This window comes from Psammomys obesus, unplaced genomic scaffold (genome assembly GCF_907164565.1).
Source record: "Psammomys obesus unplaced genomic scaffold, mPsaObe1.curated_primary_1811, whole genome shotgun sequence".
NCBI lineage: Eukaryota > Metazoa > Chordata > Mammalia > Rodentia > Muridae > Psammomys > Psammomys obesus.
Window position 1 is genome coordinate 11,709,193 of NW_026588752.1, and position 18,104 is coordinate 11,727,296.

An 18,104-nucleotide genomic window follows, 5' to 3' on the forward strand; every position below is an offset into this window, starting at 1 on the left:
AAAAAAAGGGGGCGTGTTCAATCACCTCCATTGCAGTATACTGTTCCAGTCGATGAGTGTTATTACTGGTTATTGTTTTTAAATCCATTACTATGCTAGTTTATAAGTTAAACTTCATCATATGTATGTATGGAAAAACTGTACAGCGTTCAGTACTCTGTTCAGTTTCAGTGTCTTAGACCATATCCCCTATGGATAGGGAGACAGCAACTTGAACTCTAGAAAGATCCCTCTGGCTACATCACAGAATGAAGTTTGAAGATCTCCACCACAGACTGCTTAGTGGACACAGGAAGACTTGAAAATGCAAACTACTGCCAAGGATGGATTTAACATTCAATTGCAAACGCCTGGACAGATGCCTCACCAAATGGGAGGACTGGCTGCTCTTCTGGAGGACCCGGGTTCCATTCCCAGCATTGGCAGCTCACAGTCAATTCCAACCCCAGAAAGTCCAACGTTCTTTTCTGCCTGACTTCCAAAGGCCCAGTAATGCATGTGACACATTTACATACACACAGGCAAAACGCTCAGATACATAAAATTAAAATAAGTACCTCTCCTTCAAAAAACGTAACCACAAAACTATCAAGAAAGCAAGGGGTCCACACAGGATAACCCAATGTGAAACAAAATAATAAACCCAGCCTCAACATGATGGATTCTGCCAAACCCAGTAGTCTTTACACAGTGCTGATGGCTACTGGGAAATATGTACAATGTGATGAATCCTTGAGCCTGCTTAGTAGAGGCTGTTATGGTTTATATAGAGAGTACACACACAAAACAAACAAACAAACAAACAAACTAATGTGTTGATAGCTTGGACCCGAGCTGGTGGAGCCAATTATTGAGAGGTGATAGAGGGAGTCAGGCGGGCATGGACCTAATCTCCTGGATTAGTTCATCTATTGAGTCATCATTTGATGGCATTATTGGGAGATGGTGGAAACTTTGGGGGCCTCGTGGAAGGAAGTAGGTCCCTAGGGGCATATCCATGAGGGATATATTATCCTGGGCCTGCCTCCCTTCTGCCCCATTCCTTCCCAGCCACCATGCTGTGAAATGAGAGGTCTGCCTTGCTGTACAGCTCTGCTCCCCAGTGTTCCTCTTCATCACAGACCTGAGATCAAGGGGACCAGCTAGCCATTAGCCAGAGTGCTGGGAAGCATGAGCCAAAAGGAATAATTTCTGCTTTAAGTGGCTTGTGTCAGGTATTTGGTCAGGGATGGATAGCTAACCAACAAAGACTCTAGCTGACAGCTGTTCTCCCAGGCTGTTACACCTTCTCTGGAAGGAAGACTAGAAAGACGTGGATTGCACTGAAGGGAACACTAAGGAAGTTCCAGTCCTTAGCTCTAAGTAAGGAGAAGAAAAACACATCTCTGCTGAGGATTCCTAATCACAAGCTAGTCTTCCCCTGGGCTCTGTGTTTATGTTTTTCACATTCTTTGCTGTGTCCACAAACAGGGTGTTTGTTTAAAGAGGGATCTGGTTGGAAATGCACTCAGGTGGCAGTACCTGACTGATAGAAGGGAATTCTGATTTCTCTAGAACATAATACCTGAAGTCATGCATACACATACACACACACATAGCACACAGAAGTCATGCATAAACACATACACACACACACCTAACACACTCTGAAGCCATTCAAACACACACACACAGAGTATACTTTGAAGTCATACATGTACACACAAACACAAACAGCATACTCTGGAGTCATGAGTATGCACACAGACATACACGCAGCACACTCAAATTTACTGCTAAGGAAAACTTAGCTTCAAGAAATATGGCTGAGCTCTTCAAAAAAGTAGCTGTGGGAAAACTGGGCAGCCACGTGTGGAAGGATGAAAGCAGATCCTCACACATCACCCAGCACAAAATCGATGAAAACTAGATCAAGGACCTTAATATAAAACCTGGAGGTCTGAAACCAGCTAGAAGAAAACGCTTCAAGACAGACATTACCAGGACTTTCTGAAAAGTACACGGTATCAAACAGGGCAAAGGGAGAAAGTAGGTTCACAGCCAATTGTCAGCCAGGCCCGGTGTGAGCACTGCACACCCAGCTTCCAGGAAGCTGAAGCACAGGGTTGCTGTGGATTCCAAGACACCTGGCATACATAGCAGGACCTTGTCTCAAAAGAATAGAAAATAAAAACAAAACAAAAGACCCAAGCAATTATCAAGAATGAGCTGAAGGAGGAGGAAGAGAAGGAGGAGGAGGAGATTAGAAACGTAAGAGTTTTTGAGATGTAAAGAATATGAATGAGGCACAGCATACTCGAATGCAGTAAAATGGGACATGGGGAAAAGAACATATTCTGAAAGACCAGAATGGGGGTGTTTTCTGAATGGGTGGTGAGCATACCAAAACCCACTTCAGAGAAGATTTGCTTCTAGAACAACAAGTGAATTCCTCCCTACAGAAATCCCAGTGAAACTGCAGAACTCTGTTGACAAGGAAGTTAGCCCAAAAGGCATCAGGAAAAAATAATTAACGATACTTAAAAGAGACGGTTTGGCGGGCTCTTTGAACCCCCCCACCCCCCGAGGGAGGAGCAGCCTTGCTAGGCCACAGAGGAGGACATTGCAACCAGTCCTGATGAGACCTGATAAACTAGGGTCAGATGGAAGGGGAGGAGCACCTCCCCTATCAGTGGACTTAGAGAGGGGCAGGGAGGAGAAGAGGGAGGGAGGAAGGGTGGATGGGATTGGGAGGGAATGAGGGAGGGGGCTACAGCTGGGATACAAAGTAAATAACCTGTAATTAATATAAAAAATAAATATAAAAAAAAGATACAGTTTATAAAAAGCACTACAATATGACACAATAAGGTTAACAGCTAGTTATCAACAAATCAAAAGGCAGCTGAGTCTACATCTATGAAACCTTTTACACTTGCGAATAAAGTCAATCGCTGAACAATTTGCAAACAGGACTCACTGAATGCGACTCTAAAATATTCCCCTCAGAAACAGAAAAACAAGCATCAAAGGCCACAGAGGAGTGGAGAACTTCTTTTAAAAATGGTTACTAAAAGCATAAAATTTACATCCTTAACTATTTTTAAAAAACCATTTATTCCTTTGGGCAGAGTACAGGGAATCTTATGAAAGAAGTGGGAAACAGTAAGATCTGGAGAGGACAGGAACTCCACAAGCAGTAAGATCTGGAGAGGACAGGAACTCCACAAGGAGAGTAAGAGAACCAAAAAATCTGAGCACAGGGGTCTTTCCTGAGACTGATACTCCAACCAAGGACTATGTATGCATGGAGATATCCTAAGACCACTGCACAGATGGAGCCCATGCAGTTCAGTATCCATGTGGGTTCCATTGTAATAGGAACAGGGACTGTCTCTGACATGAACTGATTGGCCTGCTCTTTAATTACCTCCCCCTGATGGCGAAGCAGCATTACCAGGCCACAGAAGAAGACAATGCAGCCATTCCTGATGAGACTTAATTGACTAGGATCAGAAGGAAGTAAAAGAAGACCTCCACTATCAGTGGACTTGGGGAGGGGCATGCATGCAGAGGGTGGAGGAAGGGAGGGATTGGGACGGGAGGAGAGAGGGAACCACAAGGGGGATACAAAGTAAATAAAGTGTAATTAATAAAAAATTAAAAAAAAAACTATTTATTGCCAGGCGTGGTGGTGCATGCCTGTAACCACAGCGCTCAGGAGGCAGAGGCAGGAGAATCTCTGTGTGTTCAAAGCCAGCCTGGTCTACAAAGTGAGTCCAGGACAGCCAAGGCTACACAGAGAAACCCTGTCTTGAAAAAAAGAAACAAAAGAAGAAAAGACTGTTTATTTTGTGTGTTTTATTGTCTTGCCTACATACATGTCTGTGTTCGTGAAGGCCAGATGAGGGAGTCAGATCCCCTGAAACTGAAGTTACAAACAGTTGTGGGTCACCGTGTGGGTGCTGGGAATGGAAGCCATGTCCTCTGGAAGAGCCAGCTGGCCCTTCCCTCTCGCCCCTCTCCTCAGTTACTTTCTAGGTATAGTACTGGTACATGCTCACGAATACAATAGTATTGGTAAACTTTCACTGGTAAAAATGTACAAACATGCCAGATGTTTAAAATGATAATAGTATTTTATTTGTGGAGATACTTTGTAAAAATCAAATTAAAATGCTTAAAAATAATAACACAGCATTTAAGAGGGAAGTGAGTTTCCCCAAAACTCCCTTTATTATTCAGGAGGAATATAAAAGATATTAACTCTGAACTTTATTAAGTTAAATGTGTATGATAGAATACCTAGGTAGCCATTAAAATTTGAATATAAAGTATAACTTCCAAAGCAATGAAAGGGAAGAAGGAAATAAAAAAAAATTGGAAACCACCCAAAAGAAGGAGAAAGGACAAAAATCAGGGGGGAAAAATGAATAGTAAAGACGGTTGAAATAAATCCAAACCATTACAATAAAATCTATTAGCCGATCACAACAAATACCATCATCAAATGACTGATAGCCCATAATTCCTTAAGCTCGTGATAGATAGAGAAGGTACAGTGTGTACACCATTTCTGTTCAGTACTGACCTAGAATCCTAGCCAGAGCTGTAGGACAGGGAGAAAAAGAATTCGGGCTGGAATGAGAAATGATCCTCTCAGTATTTGCAGATGCTCTAGCTAACCTTTGAGGGAGTCCAAAAATTTCTGCAGAGAATGGCCGGATGAGGGGGAGACTGGGTGCTGCAGGACAATGGTCCAATTTGCCATGAGAAGGAAGGGGAGGAAGTTGGAGTAAAGATGGCAAGACATGATTTTCAAGGCTTCTGAAAAGGGGATGCACTTCAGACTTCCACTGTGGATCAGTGTGCTAGAGTACTAGAAAACAGGGCCTCAAGAACAAAGCCCTCTGTCCTGCCTCCTGCTTTGTGCTGAGTTGTGGACTTGTGAGAGCAGGCACTGTGTAAGTCTGGCTCTAAATATGCTAACTTTGAGTTTCCATTGAAGGAGAGAGGAGGAGGGGGAGAGGGAGAGAGGGAGGGGAGAAAAGAGGAAAGGAGAATGCATGGATCTGGTACTTGGGTCTTTGCAGAGAGGTGGCAGCTGAAGTGATGGATTTGGATGCATTAAGGATGGGACCTAGGTAACCGGAGGAGAACGCCTGTCTGAGCATTTGGGACCTCCGTACAGGAAGCAGCATGGTGGTTTGTGGAAAGGGAGGTCCCTGTGTCTCTATTTCAGCTGCATTAGGGAAATATTTCTAGAAGATGCAAGAGGGGTTTAGAGACCTGAAGGACTGAATCCAGTTGTGCCTCCTCACAAGACTTCACGGTTTTTCTTCTACCCTAAAGACATAACAAACAGCAAGTCCAATAACTGAATAAAATATTGTTTTCTATTAGGAAAACAAATGCTCCTTCGGGCAATACCTACCTCTAGTGCATTTGAAGCTCATCCAGACATTCTAATGTACCTCTGCATCCCTGACAACTGTGCTAGCTTGCTGACCTTCACCCCTCTGGCATATGAGATCCTTCGTACTCAGAGTATTCATATTTAGTTACAACGGATTTGCAAACACATTTGATAAATCTCCATATTCTTCCATAGATAATGCTCTCATCTGCATCATTCTCCGAGCAACTGTGAGCCTTGGCATTTGTCAGAAACAGCCATTTCTGCTCTTGGATGAGGATTCATCTAGCTAGCTCGTTGACTCATAACAAGGAGTTAACAAGAAAAAAATCACCCACTGCTTCATCCTAGAAGAAAGAACAGCTCATGCCCTCCATGGCTTTTTCTTAACTGTCTAAAGCAGATAGTCTTGTTCTACAAAATTAAGCCATTTAAGGTGACAATGGAAGCAGACAGGACCAGTGTCTTATACATGGCTGTGAGCAGAATATGAGGAAGTTTATCCAGCCTCTGAAGGCCACAATTAGAGAAGTAGGCCTAGTACCATGTCCCAGAACAAGACAATCCAAATGTTTGCAATTCCCATGAAGAAGATGGGAAATCAATTGCATTTGGCACCCTGATCACTCAGCTTTCTCCAGTGGCCTTTAGACTGGATGTTAGAAAAGATGCTGCTATTCCAGGAATGTGGTTTGTGTGTGTCCCACCCACAGGGTTCATAAGTTGCTAGCCTGGTCATCAGTGTGGTGGTAGTGAGGGGTGTAGAAACCTCCAAGAGGTAGCGTCCACCAGAAGTCCTTAGGTCGCTGGACTGTGCCTTTAGAAGGGGTTCAGTAGTTGTCGTATGGCAACAGGCTTGGCTGCTCCCCAGTCATCTAGCTTTCTGCCTGGTTATATGACTCTTCCACCTTTGACTAGCTTCTGCAATGGTGAAACAAGCCACCGTACAGCCTCACCAGAGCTGAGCTGATGTAGACACCACTCCGGAAATGCGAGCTAGCCTTGGATGTTTTGTTATAGTAAAAGAAGACAAGTTCAAATAACGCTAAGCTCCAGGAAACAGCCGGCTATTTGGGAGAGCTCCCAGCAGCTTCCCTGCACCATGATGCCACTGCCTCAGCCAGCGACGCTGATTCTCCCTCCCTTTGCTCCCTCAAAGAGCTCCTAGAAAGCAGCATTTTCCTGCTTCTTCTCCTGTGTCCCTGGCCTTGCTTACTTGGAACTCTTCCCTTTTGCCCACCGCTTCAATGGGCTAAGTTCCTGGGTCATAGCCTCAATTTCATCACATTCCTTAGCTTGTGTTAGAGCTTCAAAGGCAGCTTCAGATGGATTTGCTCAAAAACATTATTTCCGTTATTCATTCTCCATTCTCCTAGGATCCAAATCAAATCTCTGTTGGACCTCTGCATAGATCATTCTATGCAGTACATGTCCAGCAAGCTGTGCCAGGAGACATGTTAAACTTTTCACACCCCAAACCACACACACACACACACACACGCACACACACACACACATACACGGTTACTAAAGCACACTTAATGCTCTGCATTCCTCCTGCTTGGAATCACCAAGTGATGAGTGTCTTCTTGTATGTTAATGAGATGCCTTATGACTGGATCAACCAGATAAGGGTTGATCCTTGGGAAGACCAAGGTAAGATTATTGGCTTGGGACCTTGAGCCTTGCTCTTCAATCTCCAAGCAGATGAGAGATCCCTAAGGTTAAATCACTCACCAACACTCTGTGCCTTAACCTCATATCTATGAAATGAAGCCTCCAGAAGCCCCCAAAGGGAGAACTAGAAGGCTGAGCATTTGGGGAGTCCCAGAAGGTGGTAGTGTGAAATGCATATGTGTGGTGGCAATACATTATTATGAAAACAGACGAAACTTCTGCTTTACCTTACAGCAAATTAATACTGCACAGGTTGAGGTCACTTCAGACTTAAAACTGCTATCCTGCTGTGCGCTCAGCCTATTTGTTTGACCTGCTTTTAAGAGAACAATGTAACAACCAATTTGACTTGCCTTGGATTTCCCACATAATCAGATTCTGCAACCTAAGCTAATGCATCGCTTTAATCTTACGCTACACACCCTTGCGTGTCCCTAACCCAGAGAGCCATGGCTGTGTGTATGTATGTGTGCTATCATAATCATTTCCTGAAAACAGCGAGCACGTCGAAAGTGACCTTATAAAGCAAATATCCACCATAAATGTTGAAAGTGATGTGGATATTGCTTGCTAAGTCTGTTTGTCTTGTTCCATTTGCTTTCTGAGTGCTTCTGGGTCACAGAGTCAGTAAGTTTCATTTCCTGTAAAACTCCGTTAAAGATTTCTGTAAGAATCCGCCATTCCTTCCCCTAAGATGCTTTCTGTGTTGCTTAATAGATACAGAGAAAAAGCTCTTTATTAGGTACTCAGACAAAGTGAAAGACAGTCAGACATGAGGCAGGTATAGACACACAAAGGCAGACTTCGGACAAGCCAGAAACCATGAGCTGCAGAAGACACAAGGGAGAGAAGTGGAGAATTTAAATCTGGGCTTGCTCCTGGTCAAAGCTGTCCAAGGAAAAGGGCTTTGATTTCTTTCTTTAATGGGACACCAATGTATTTCTGTGCCTCCAGGGCTATCCTTAAAGGGTTTAATTGACACATATATGCAAGCTGCCCAGCCAGCTCTTTACCCAACATGCACTGGTATCATTGGGGTGGGCTATGTAACTAGTAAATGTAAGCCTTAGTTCTGTAAAACACTCTAGCAAGTTCTTTAATCTAGGAGGGATATTGTGGGAACCCCAGTTTATAGCTGGGGAGCCAGAAGCACAGCTGAAACACCCATGGCTGGAGCTGGGAGCAGCATCTAAAGTGAGGACAGATGGGAACAGAGGACATAGCTTGTTTTTCTACAGACCTTCACCTCTTGCTTCCTTTTCTAGCCCACTCTGCCATGGAACCCAAGTTCAAGTCTTCACACCCAGATTGCTGCAATAAGTAGCTTCAATTTGCCATTGCCTTTCTCCCTTGGATCAACTCCACAGCGCTTCGTCTAAACCATGAACCTGATCAGCTTAATCTGCTGCTTCAGACCCCCAAAGGCTTCCTCTCCCGCAAATCAGGGGTTTCGAGACTGTTTCCACGGGAAAACAACTTAATCAGGACTCCCAATAGATGTCCATTGACTTATAAAGTTTACCCAGGTAAAGAAATTTTAACATCTCTGCCTGACTTACTTGGATGGGTTTATCAACGCACTGGGTCAGTCAGCATGTTTTCCAGGAATGAAGAACAGAACCTAGGCAAAAATCTCCACACGTGAAGACAAACCCAAGCTCCCTGGTTTACGTTCTTCACAAATTGGATTCCGTCCATCTGTCCAGATGAACTGTAGTCCCCAAACATCTACAACTGCCACTTTACCCACAAGCTACTTGTATAAGCCAGCTGTCCCTCCCTATTACAAACACCCGACACAATCAACTTAGAAAGTGAAAAGGTTCCTTTTGGCTCACAGTTGGAGACTTCAAGGCTAGGGAACAAAGGATTCCCTCACACTAGGACCTCACAGTCCTCTCCACTGGGCATCTCCCCAAAAGTCTGAAGACTTCCCACTAAGCTCCACCTCTTAAAGGGTCTACCCCTGGACAAAAGCACCACAGGATAGGAACCAAGTGTCTAATACATGGACTTTTGGGAGACATTACCCAAATCATAGCACTATCCTTTCCATGCCTGCTACTCACATACAACAGAATATACTACAAGAGACAAGGCTCTCTCCCACCAACATCCAGCGGGTGGCCGAGAGCCATTTCCTGTACCTTTCTGGGCCCCATGTCCTCCTCTGAAGAACAAATATGATGCTGATTTGTAAGTTTGTGACAGCAGGTGGTGTAGAGTCAGAGAAGAGACTTAACAGACAATTGCATGCGGCAGGAGCAAGAGTAACCAGGGTTCATATGCCAAGGGTGCATCGGAAAGGCAGGGCTGTCTTTTCTCCCTGTGGCTGCCTTCATAAATACCTTTCAGTGTTTAAAATATCTCCCGTGAAACGAATCACTGAAGTTTCCCAGGTGAAGCACGGTCGCCACCTCTGTCTGTCTTTTGTGAACCATGGTTGCCTTTCATCAGTGCCCATTCTTGACGTCTGCCTTTCATTTGTTTAAGAAGACAGAGGCTTATGCATTCCTTCTGAGTACAGACTTGATGGCTGGTGGCATGATTATCATACCCAACACATCACCACGAGTTACTAATATCACAACTCTTAACAGAGTGCCTACCCTATAAAACATACTCAACAAATGTTTACTGGTATTTCCAAAACCAAAGGAAAAGAGAACTGCTTAAGAGTCTATGCATGTGCACAATTTATCCCACCAGCAACTTATTCAACAGTTGACAAAGTGCTTGCATGTTTGCTTATGAGAAACAGGCTGTTAGCTCCTCCTCAGCAGCTCAGCAACTCACAAAACACGTAATAAATTAAAGAGATGTAACTGTTAGACAATATCCCTTTGATGACAGGGTTTTTTTTCCCATCTTGATATGATGCCAAGTTAATGTTATCATAAAATAATCCCATTTAACTGCAATTGTGAAGTTTACAGAGCCATTACTGTCATCAAAAAGTAGAATTATATTCAAACCCGAAAACAGAGGCTTACATAGGAATAAATGGCATTAACATGCAAACAAATTACATGCAGGAGGAATGGGCGTAGTGGTGTGACAGGCATTCCAGCTTGGGCTCAGCATAAACAGATGATTGCATTTTAATATTTATTCATACGTGAACAATGAAAACAAATCACACTGGCAAGTTAAATTCATATTTGTTTAAGAAGACAGAGGCTTATGCATTCCCTCTGAGTACAGATTGCACTGGGCATGCTCAGGCTTTGCTCAGACAACCCTGCTATCCAGTGCATCTATGACCTTGAGGTTGGCTATTTTCACAGGAGAAACCTGGGCTTCAGGGACATGTAAGTAGAGGCCAAAGAGGCAGGATATGCGCAGAATAAAGCAAGCCACAAAATAAAAATGCCAAGGGATCTCTGAGAACTTGAGCCTGGGTTCGGTTCCTATTGATACTAAAAACATCCAGAGAAAGGGTGGGAGTGTTCAGCCCAGGGAGATGAGCCAGACCAGAGTTGCTGCCTGGAGCTATGCACCATGCTCCTACAGCCTGTATTAATGGGTGGCACCAACGTAATTCAAAATACCGTCTACACCACAGCAGTCTTTCTAGGCTCCTGGGTGAGCTCTGGGCTGACACCTGCAGAAGCTCCCTTAGGAATGCAGCGTGTTTCTCTTCCCAAGAAGCTGCTCTGTGGTAGTTTTTCTTGATTCAACTCTTGGGAGTGTGGATAAAGTCATGGTTGCCTGCAGGGTCTTATCTATAGCAAGGGTAGCTTTCCAAACCCTCCCAAGGCCTCCTGTTATTCACTGGTGTCTGATGGAGCAATAAAGAGGAATGGCATTATGGCACTTGCAGGAAAGGGCGCAGCTGGAGATGGTTGAGTTAAGTGAAATAATCCAGACCCAGAAATACAAACACCACCTGTTTTCCCTTATGTGCCAAATCTAGGATTAAACACAGACATACACACATGCACATACGTGTAGATGCACACACACATATAACGTGAAAGTACATGGAAACTATGAGGGAGAAGCTGTCAAAAGAGAGGGATGAAGGAGAAACAAGAGAGGGGAATTGGGGCAGGAAACAAAATGCCTTGTTTTTCCTTGTATGTAGAATCTAGATTATACACAGATATATGTATACAACCCACATATCTTAATTAGGGTTTCTATAGCTACGATAACAGAGCGTGAGGAATGCCAGAGCAGGAACTCAGGAAGGAACCTGGAGGCAGGAACTGGAGCAGAGACCAAGGTAAGGTACAAGTTTGCTGGCTTACTCCTTTCAGCGTGCTCAGCCTGCTTTCTTATAGCATCCAGGATCACCAGCCTTGGGGTTGAAAGCACTGTTGATAGTGGGGCCCTTCCACATTATCAATCCCCAATCAAGAAAATGCCCCCAGGCTAGTCTGGTGGGGGCATTTCATCAATTGAGGCCTTGTCTTCCCAAATTACTCTAGCCTGTGTTAAGTTAACAAAAAAATCAACCAACATACCATGTATGTGTGTATGACATGACAGCAGAAGAGGGACTATTGAAGGAAGAAAGGAACCAATGGGGTGTGAAAGTAGAGGTGGATATGAGCAAGATTTGATGATATGTGTGTGAAAATATCCTAATAAACACCATTATAGTGTACATTAATTATAAAAATTTTAAAGGAGAAAAAAAGGATGTTTGAGCGAAGGTATGAAAGAGTTGAGGAAGTTAGCAAGCAAACCCCTGTGGAGAGGTACAGAGAGCTTGAGGCAGGACCATGTACCTAGCAAAGTCCAGTGTGGTACATGGGAATAAAAGATGCCAATCCAATGGAGGAAATTCTTCAGTTGAGATTCCCTTTTCCCATGTGACCATTGATTGTGTCAAGGTGACAAAAACTAACCGTCATAGCCAGGCTTTTTGTATCTCCTAGGTAACAGCATTGCCATATCCTTGCTGTCTCTCTGGGTATCACATTCATGAAATCCCACAGGAAACACTTTTTCTGAACAATCTCATTCCCTCATTAAAACACTAAAAGATGGGCCACTGCTTATAGATAAGAAAACTGAAGTTAGGAGAGGCTCAGTCCGTACCTCAAGCGGGTGCTTCCTGTGACAGACATGTCCCCTAGGTCTGTGTACATGACCACATGCTCAGGAAGTCACACTTAATGCCTCCTGAATTCTAGAGGTATTCAGATCTACGAGGAGCAAGGATGAATGGGACCAAAGGCTGTTACAGCTCCAGGCTCAGGATCTCCTCCCCTTGAGAGCTATTCTCTCACAGGCTCTGCAGATTCATTGATCAATTGCCTGAACAATGTGCATCACAGATCTAGGGAATACAACCTGTTTTCAACTCCATGTAAAGCCACATCTCAGAAACCTCATGGCTTGGTACAGCTGGCTATTTGAGCCTTAGGACTAACAGATGCTGAAAGGGACTTTGCAAAGAAGGTCAATATTTAGTAGACAGTCCTTTCAGTGTTTCCGAGTGCTTCTCAGTTGTGATTTATTCCACCTGAGGAATCAATCAGTCTACAAAAGGCTGATGGGTATGAATGTTTATGGCCACTTGGGATCTGTTGGCCACTTGGGATCTGTTGGATACATGCATCAACATTTAGGGATTTCTCATGGTAGAAGCTAGGACCCATTGTACCAGTTTCCATTACCGCTGTGGCTCAGACTTGTGTCCTGCCAGAGATACCTGCCCCAGACCCTGAACTTGGCAGCTAGTGACACAAAAGGCTACAAGAACCTCACCTTCCTTAGCTCTGGATATAGAAAGGAATCATTCCCCCACCCCTTAAAACATAGTAAAATAAAAATTCCACTTATCAACGTTTTCTCTTCTGTCCATACCCAGCTGCACCCTGTATGTTGATACTGGAGAATCCTCACCCTCTCAAGAGTTTGAGTGAAGTACGTACAAAGAGAAATTGTAGGGGAACAAATACTGGCAATTAGATCAGCAACTATGCACATAGAACAAAAGAACAAAGGAGTATCTTAGAAACAATGAGCTTCAAAGCAATAATTATGTTATTCCTCTCCAGTTGTCTGTAGAACTCAATCATTGATATTCTCCTTTCTGGTTTCCAAGTAATACGTCCCTCATGGGAAAGTACCACAACCTCCCAGTGCCCTTACAGACTCAGGAGAAACAGACCATTGCTAACGACTCTGCAGGAATAGGACACAGAGCATCTAGCAGCTCCTGTTAGGAGGCTGCAGACACTCTGTAGGTCAATGTGCATTTTAGTTCAGATAATAATCTGAAAATAATAATAATAATAAAATAATAATAATAATAAAAATAAATAACAATAATCTCAAAATGTTTGAGATTATTTCTTTGCTGCCATAAAGACGTCACTTCTACCCAAATGTTTGTGCATGTCTCATATGCTTGAGATCCAAGAAATTCCAGCCCCACACCCTAGAAAACCAGAAGCCACTGAGTAGCAAAGTTACCCTGAAGGGCTAGACATTCTACAAGATGGTGTGCTTGGAGGTAGAGAAGAAAGAAAATGAAAGAATGTTCCAGGATATGGGAGAGAAATCTGAAAGGAAAAACACAAGAAGAAAAGAAAGAGGGACAGAGAGAGGAAGAAAAGGAGAATATACTAAAATACTGGAAGAAGATACGATAAATCAAATGGTATGACCTATGCTCACAGATCAAATGTTCTCTCTCAGAAGAAGAGATGAGAAATCCTGACCCCTGTATCTGGAACTACCAAAGTCTGATTCCTTGAATTCCAAGAAAGTCACTCTTACAAATACAGGAATCGACCGTTGGTTCAGAACTAATTGAAAAGAAATCACCCAAACTTGTAAGAATTTAACTGGCAAGCTAGGGAATTTGGAACAGATACTTCACTTTTTAAGTAAACTAAGGCATTCAGGATTGGGGCATCATTTTATTCTTTACCTGAAAGTTTAATGTTTTAGAAAAATTCCAAAGTAGATACCTTTTTGAGTGTGAAACCTGTGCCATTCTTCCGCTGTCGCTATCACGTGCTATAACTCCAGAAGTCAGCTTTCTTTTAGTAAGGCATCTGTCAGCCAAAGTCTATACTGCAAGTAACTGGCTTTACCCGTGGCACACACGACCACAAATGCACAGTTCACTGAGTCCCACAGCCATGCTGTCTGCTTAAGATCTGAGCACGTAACCTAAGACTGTCCGTGATACAAAATGTTGCTGGAATGACAAGGAAACAGGGGCAGCTTCAGCGGAACCTGCCTCAAAAGTGACCAAGAAATGCAAGCAGAGTCCAACCCAGAGTGGAGGGAGGTGGGAAGTCCTATGATACTTAGCATCTGGACAGGAGCACAGCTAAGCCCTGTCTAACTCCTGAGCTTTTCAATATTATGAACTAAAATGAAGTCTTGTTTCTCTCCAACTCGGTTTCAGTTGAGTAGTCTTCATGCTAGTAAGCGTCTAGATCAGTGGACCTCAACCTTCCTAATGCTGCGACCCTTTAATACGGCACCTCATTTTGTGGTGACCCCACCCACAAAATTATTGTTCTTGCTACTTCATAACTGTAGCTTTGCTACTATCACGAATCATAATGTAAATATCTGTGTTTTCTGATGGTCTTAGGCAACCCCTGTGAAAGGGCTGTTTGACCCACTCCCCCCCCCTCAAAGAGGTCATGACCCACAGGTTAAGAACCGCTGGTCTAGATGTTATAACCCTTGAAGATTTTTTTTTTTAATTTCCTACCACACATAACTAATCTGACACACATTTAATCAACACCACCTAACTTTATCATACAGCTAAGATAAACACAAAGCAAGTCTTTGGTGGGTTACATTTGAGTTACTCCATCTCCAGAGCCCTTCAGGAAGATAGCCAAACACTGATCTTGACCCATCAAAGTCTCCTAAGGTTCACTGACACATAATCACTTCTGTTGGCTATGAGAATCTCCAGGGCAGGCAGCAAAGCCCCAGAAACCAGTCAGCCCATCTGCTGTCACTGCCTGCAAGAGCCAAATTAATGGCAAACCCCTTGAGTTCTGCTCTTCCACCGGCAGCCCCTCCAACACTGAACACAGAGTCCTAGAAATTTTCCTTAAATAATCTTAACTCAAATGAAGAATGTTTTTTTTTTCATTTTATTATTAGTTACATTTTATTAACTCTGTATCCCAGCTGTATCCTGCTCCCTCATTCCCTCCCTCATATCCTCCCTGCCCCTTTCAAGTCCACTGACTGGGGAGGACCTCTTCCCCTTTCACCTGACCCTGTTTTATCAGGTATCTTCAGGACTGGCTGCAAAGTCCTCCTCTGTGGCCTAGCAGGACTGCTCCTCCCTTGTCAAATGAAGAATGTTAAACTAAACAAAACAGACTCAAATCCCATAAATCACATTCACTGGGTGAGACATCATTGTCACGTGGTATTATTCCTTTTGCCTTTCCCAAACGAGCTTAGAGAATAAAATTATTATATATTTATGAGGTCTAGACTTGATTTAAATTTTCAAGTTTGCTATTTTAAAATCAAAATCTAGCTATATTCTTTTTTTCCTGTCTGTCTTTGCTTTGTCTTGTTTTGTATGTGGCGCTAGGGATAAAGCCCAGGGCCACATAGATGGTCTGCAAGCCCTCTACCATCATGTCAGAGCTCCAATCCTGGTGTGATTTCTTTTTAAGAAAAATTCTCTATTTTAAATAAGGAAAAAAAAATCTATGGTAAAAAAAATTATTGTATTGTTGTATTGTATTGTTTGCAGAGCTAATCAATCACTCTTGCGCAACAAATACTCACTGTGAGAATAGCGTCCTAGACCGAACAATGAACTTGAACACATATTCTAAAGCTTTGAGAGTTCTGAGGATGGGCTCACACTGCTCCCCTCTGCTGGAGGTATCCAAGTACGTCTTCAGCACCGTCATCAGTTTCCTGAATAAGGGATAATATTTTCAAAATACGGCTCTCTCTAATCCACAGCATGGTAATTAGTTTGCTCAGGAAATTATAAGGCATTCAATCAAAGGTTAAAGGTGGCGGTGCAGCAAAGCTCGCGACTCATTTGCAAGCACAAAAATAACTGCTTCAAAATGCATTTATTACAGGCAATGAATAAGTATTTCCTGCCCATAAAAAAGCCAGCAGAGATAAAGTAGTGAGGTAAAAAATAATCTTTTGATGAGGGGGAAAAAAAAAACTAGGCATAATCAGGGGTGAGTAAGAATGACGGTCATAATGTCTTTTTCCACTTTTTTTTTCTATATAGACATGTTACTGTAATTGTCATGGAGCTCCTTTGATTAGAAACTTTCTACAGCTATTCATTAGCAGGAGGTCAGACTTTGGAATATTTGGCCCATCATTCAAGGTTTCTTCATAAGCTGGCTGCCACTGAATTTTCCTGCGGGTTTTCATCTTTGACCCTGGGTCTCCTTCATCCAATCAACACTGAGCTACTGAGCAAGCACATTGGTGCTCACAGGTAACTTCTCAATAAACAACAGTTGACTAGCTCAATGATCCAATAAATTGCTTGCTTATTTACCAATGTAAACTATTCACCCAATCTCTGGGTTTTTGGTTATTTAAGGATATGTGAAACATCCAAGCATGGGCTAGATAATTTACCAGAAAAGGAAGAATTCAAGCAGGGCAGTGTAGCATGCCTGTAATTCCAGAACACAGGGAGGCAGAAGCAAGCGGATCTCTGTGAGTTCGAGGCCAGCCTGGTCCACAAAGGGAGTCCAGGACAGCCAAGGCAACACACTGTCTAAAAAAAAAATGAAAAAAAAACCAAGAAAGAAACAGAGAGAGATAGAGAGAGAGAGAGAAAGAGAAAGGAAGGAAGGAAGGAAGGAAGGAAGGAAGGAAGGAAGGAAGGAAGGAAGGAAGAAAAGGGAGAACTCACCCCTTGAGAAATGCTCAAGTTCCCTGTGTCCCTGTATCTTGCCAGGACCAACTCAGGTACATAGGAAATCCCTGTATACACAGCCACTTACTTGTAGGCCAAGGTAGCGCTGAAATGCTGTTGGATGTAAGCCTCCAGAACGGTGTTAAAATGCTGGAATTTCCGGTCTGCGATGAGTCCTATTATGTAGATCTGAAGAAGAACCAGAATTATTGGGGGTGCTCTGAGAGGGTACCCAGAGCAGGAGCCTATTCACCTGCTATTACCGAACTCTTGTCGCAATATTTTTTGTCCGAGAGTTAATCCCTCTAATGAATAATTAATCCTTTTCACTAATACATTGTCTCTTGAAAAAGGAATATTTCAAAAAGTGTGCTTTGGGGTATTAGAAGATAAAAGGATTTCCTGCTCAACTGAGAGAAATCTCAGGTTGCCATTAGACTACCTTCTTTGTTACAGGACCTCTGCAGTCGGTTATATACTTCTTTGCATTATGAATCTCCAAGAGGCTCATGCAACATTTAGGATTTCCATCGATAATTTAATCAAAGGACCTTTAGTCATGAAGCAACATTCCTGTACGGCTAACATTCTAGGGGACCTTCTTGAATTGCACTTAAGAAAGCCACATTTATCTCTGAGTGATATGTTCTCCAAAATGCAAACACCCATGACACCGAGCTACTGCATCAAATGTTTGCTGGTCATGGATAACCCCAACAGTTTTTCTTCCTGTCCTCTTAATTATATTAAATGTATTTATTAATTTATTGACAGTGAGGAGAGGTGAAACCCAGAGCCTGCCACATGCTGTTGAGTATTCTGACACAGGGATATACCTCAAGCCCCAGATGTTTCCCATGATTCTTTTCACATAGCATGGAGAAAATTGAAGTTGCAAGAGAGACAAGAGTGACACCCTATAGGTAGGCAAACCAAAGTGCAGATGGTATTCCATGCTGAAAAGTTCACTAGCAAAAGCAAAATGACCCTGGTTAATTATAAGACACCAAGGAGAGATGGTAAGATAGATAGGGTAACATCTGGGTGCTTTAACCTGGTCTCAGACTAGCTCTACATCTGCAATCTCATGAGCTGTCAACTAGACACCAAAAAATCTGACCTCAACACTTAATCCCCACATCCACCATGAGAATCTGCCATGCTTCAGATTCT

The 18,104-nt window shown here is 43.0% G+C and overlaps 1 protein-coding gene across 1 annotated transcript in view; it reads right to left on the bottom strand.

The window, feature by feature from the left end:
• The window catches only part of Dock2 (dedicator of cytokinesis 2), a 403,875-nt gene that overhangs the window by 302,463 nt on the left and 83,308 nt on the right, over positions 1-18,104 (bottom strand). Inside the window, exons 21-22 of the mRNA XM_055604610.1 lie at positions 17,020-17,120; positions 15,818-15,952 (exon numbers count right to left, since the gene is read on the bottom strand). Coding sequence (XP_055460585.1) covers positions 15,818-15,952; positions 17,020-17,120 — 236 coding nt within the window. The remainder of the gene's footprint in view (positions 1-15,817; positions 15,953-17,019; positions 17,121-18,104) is intronic.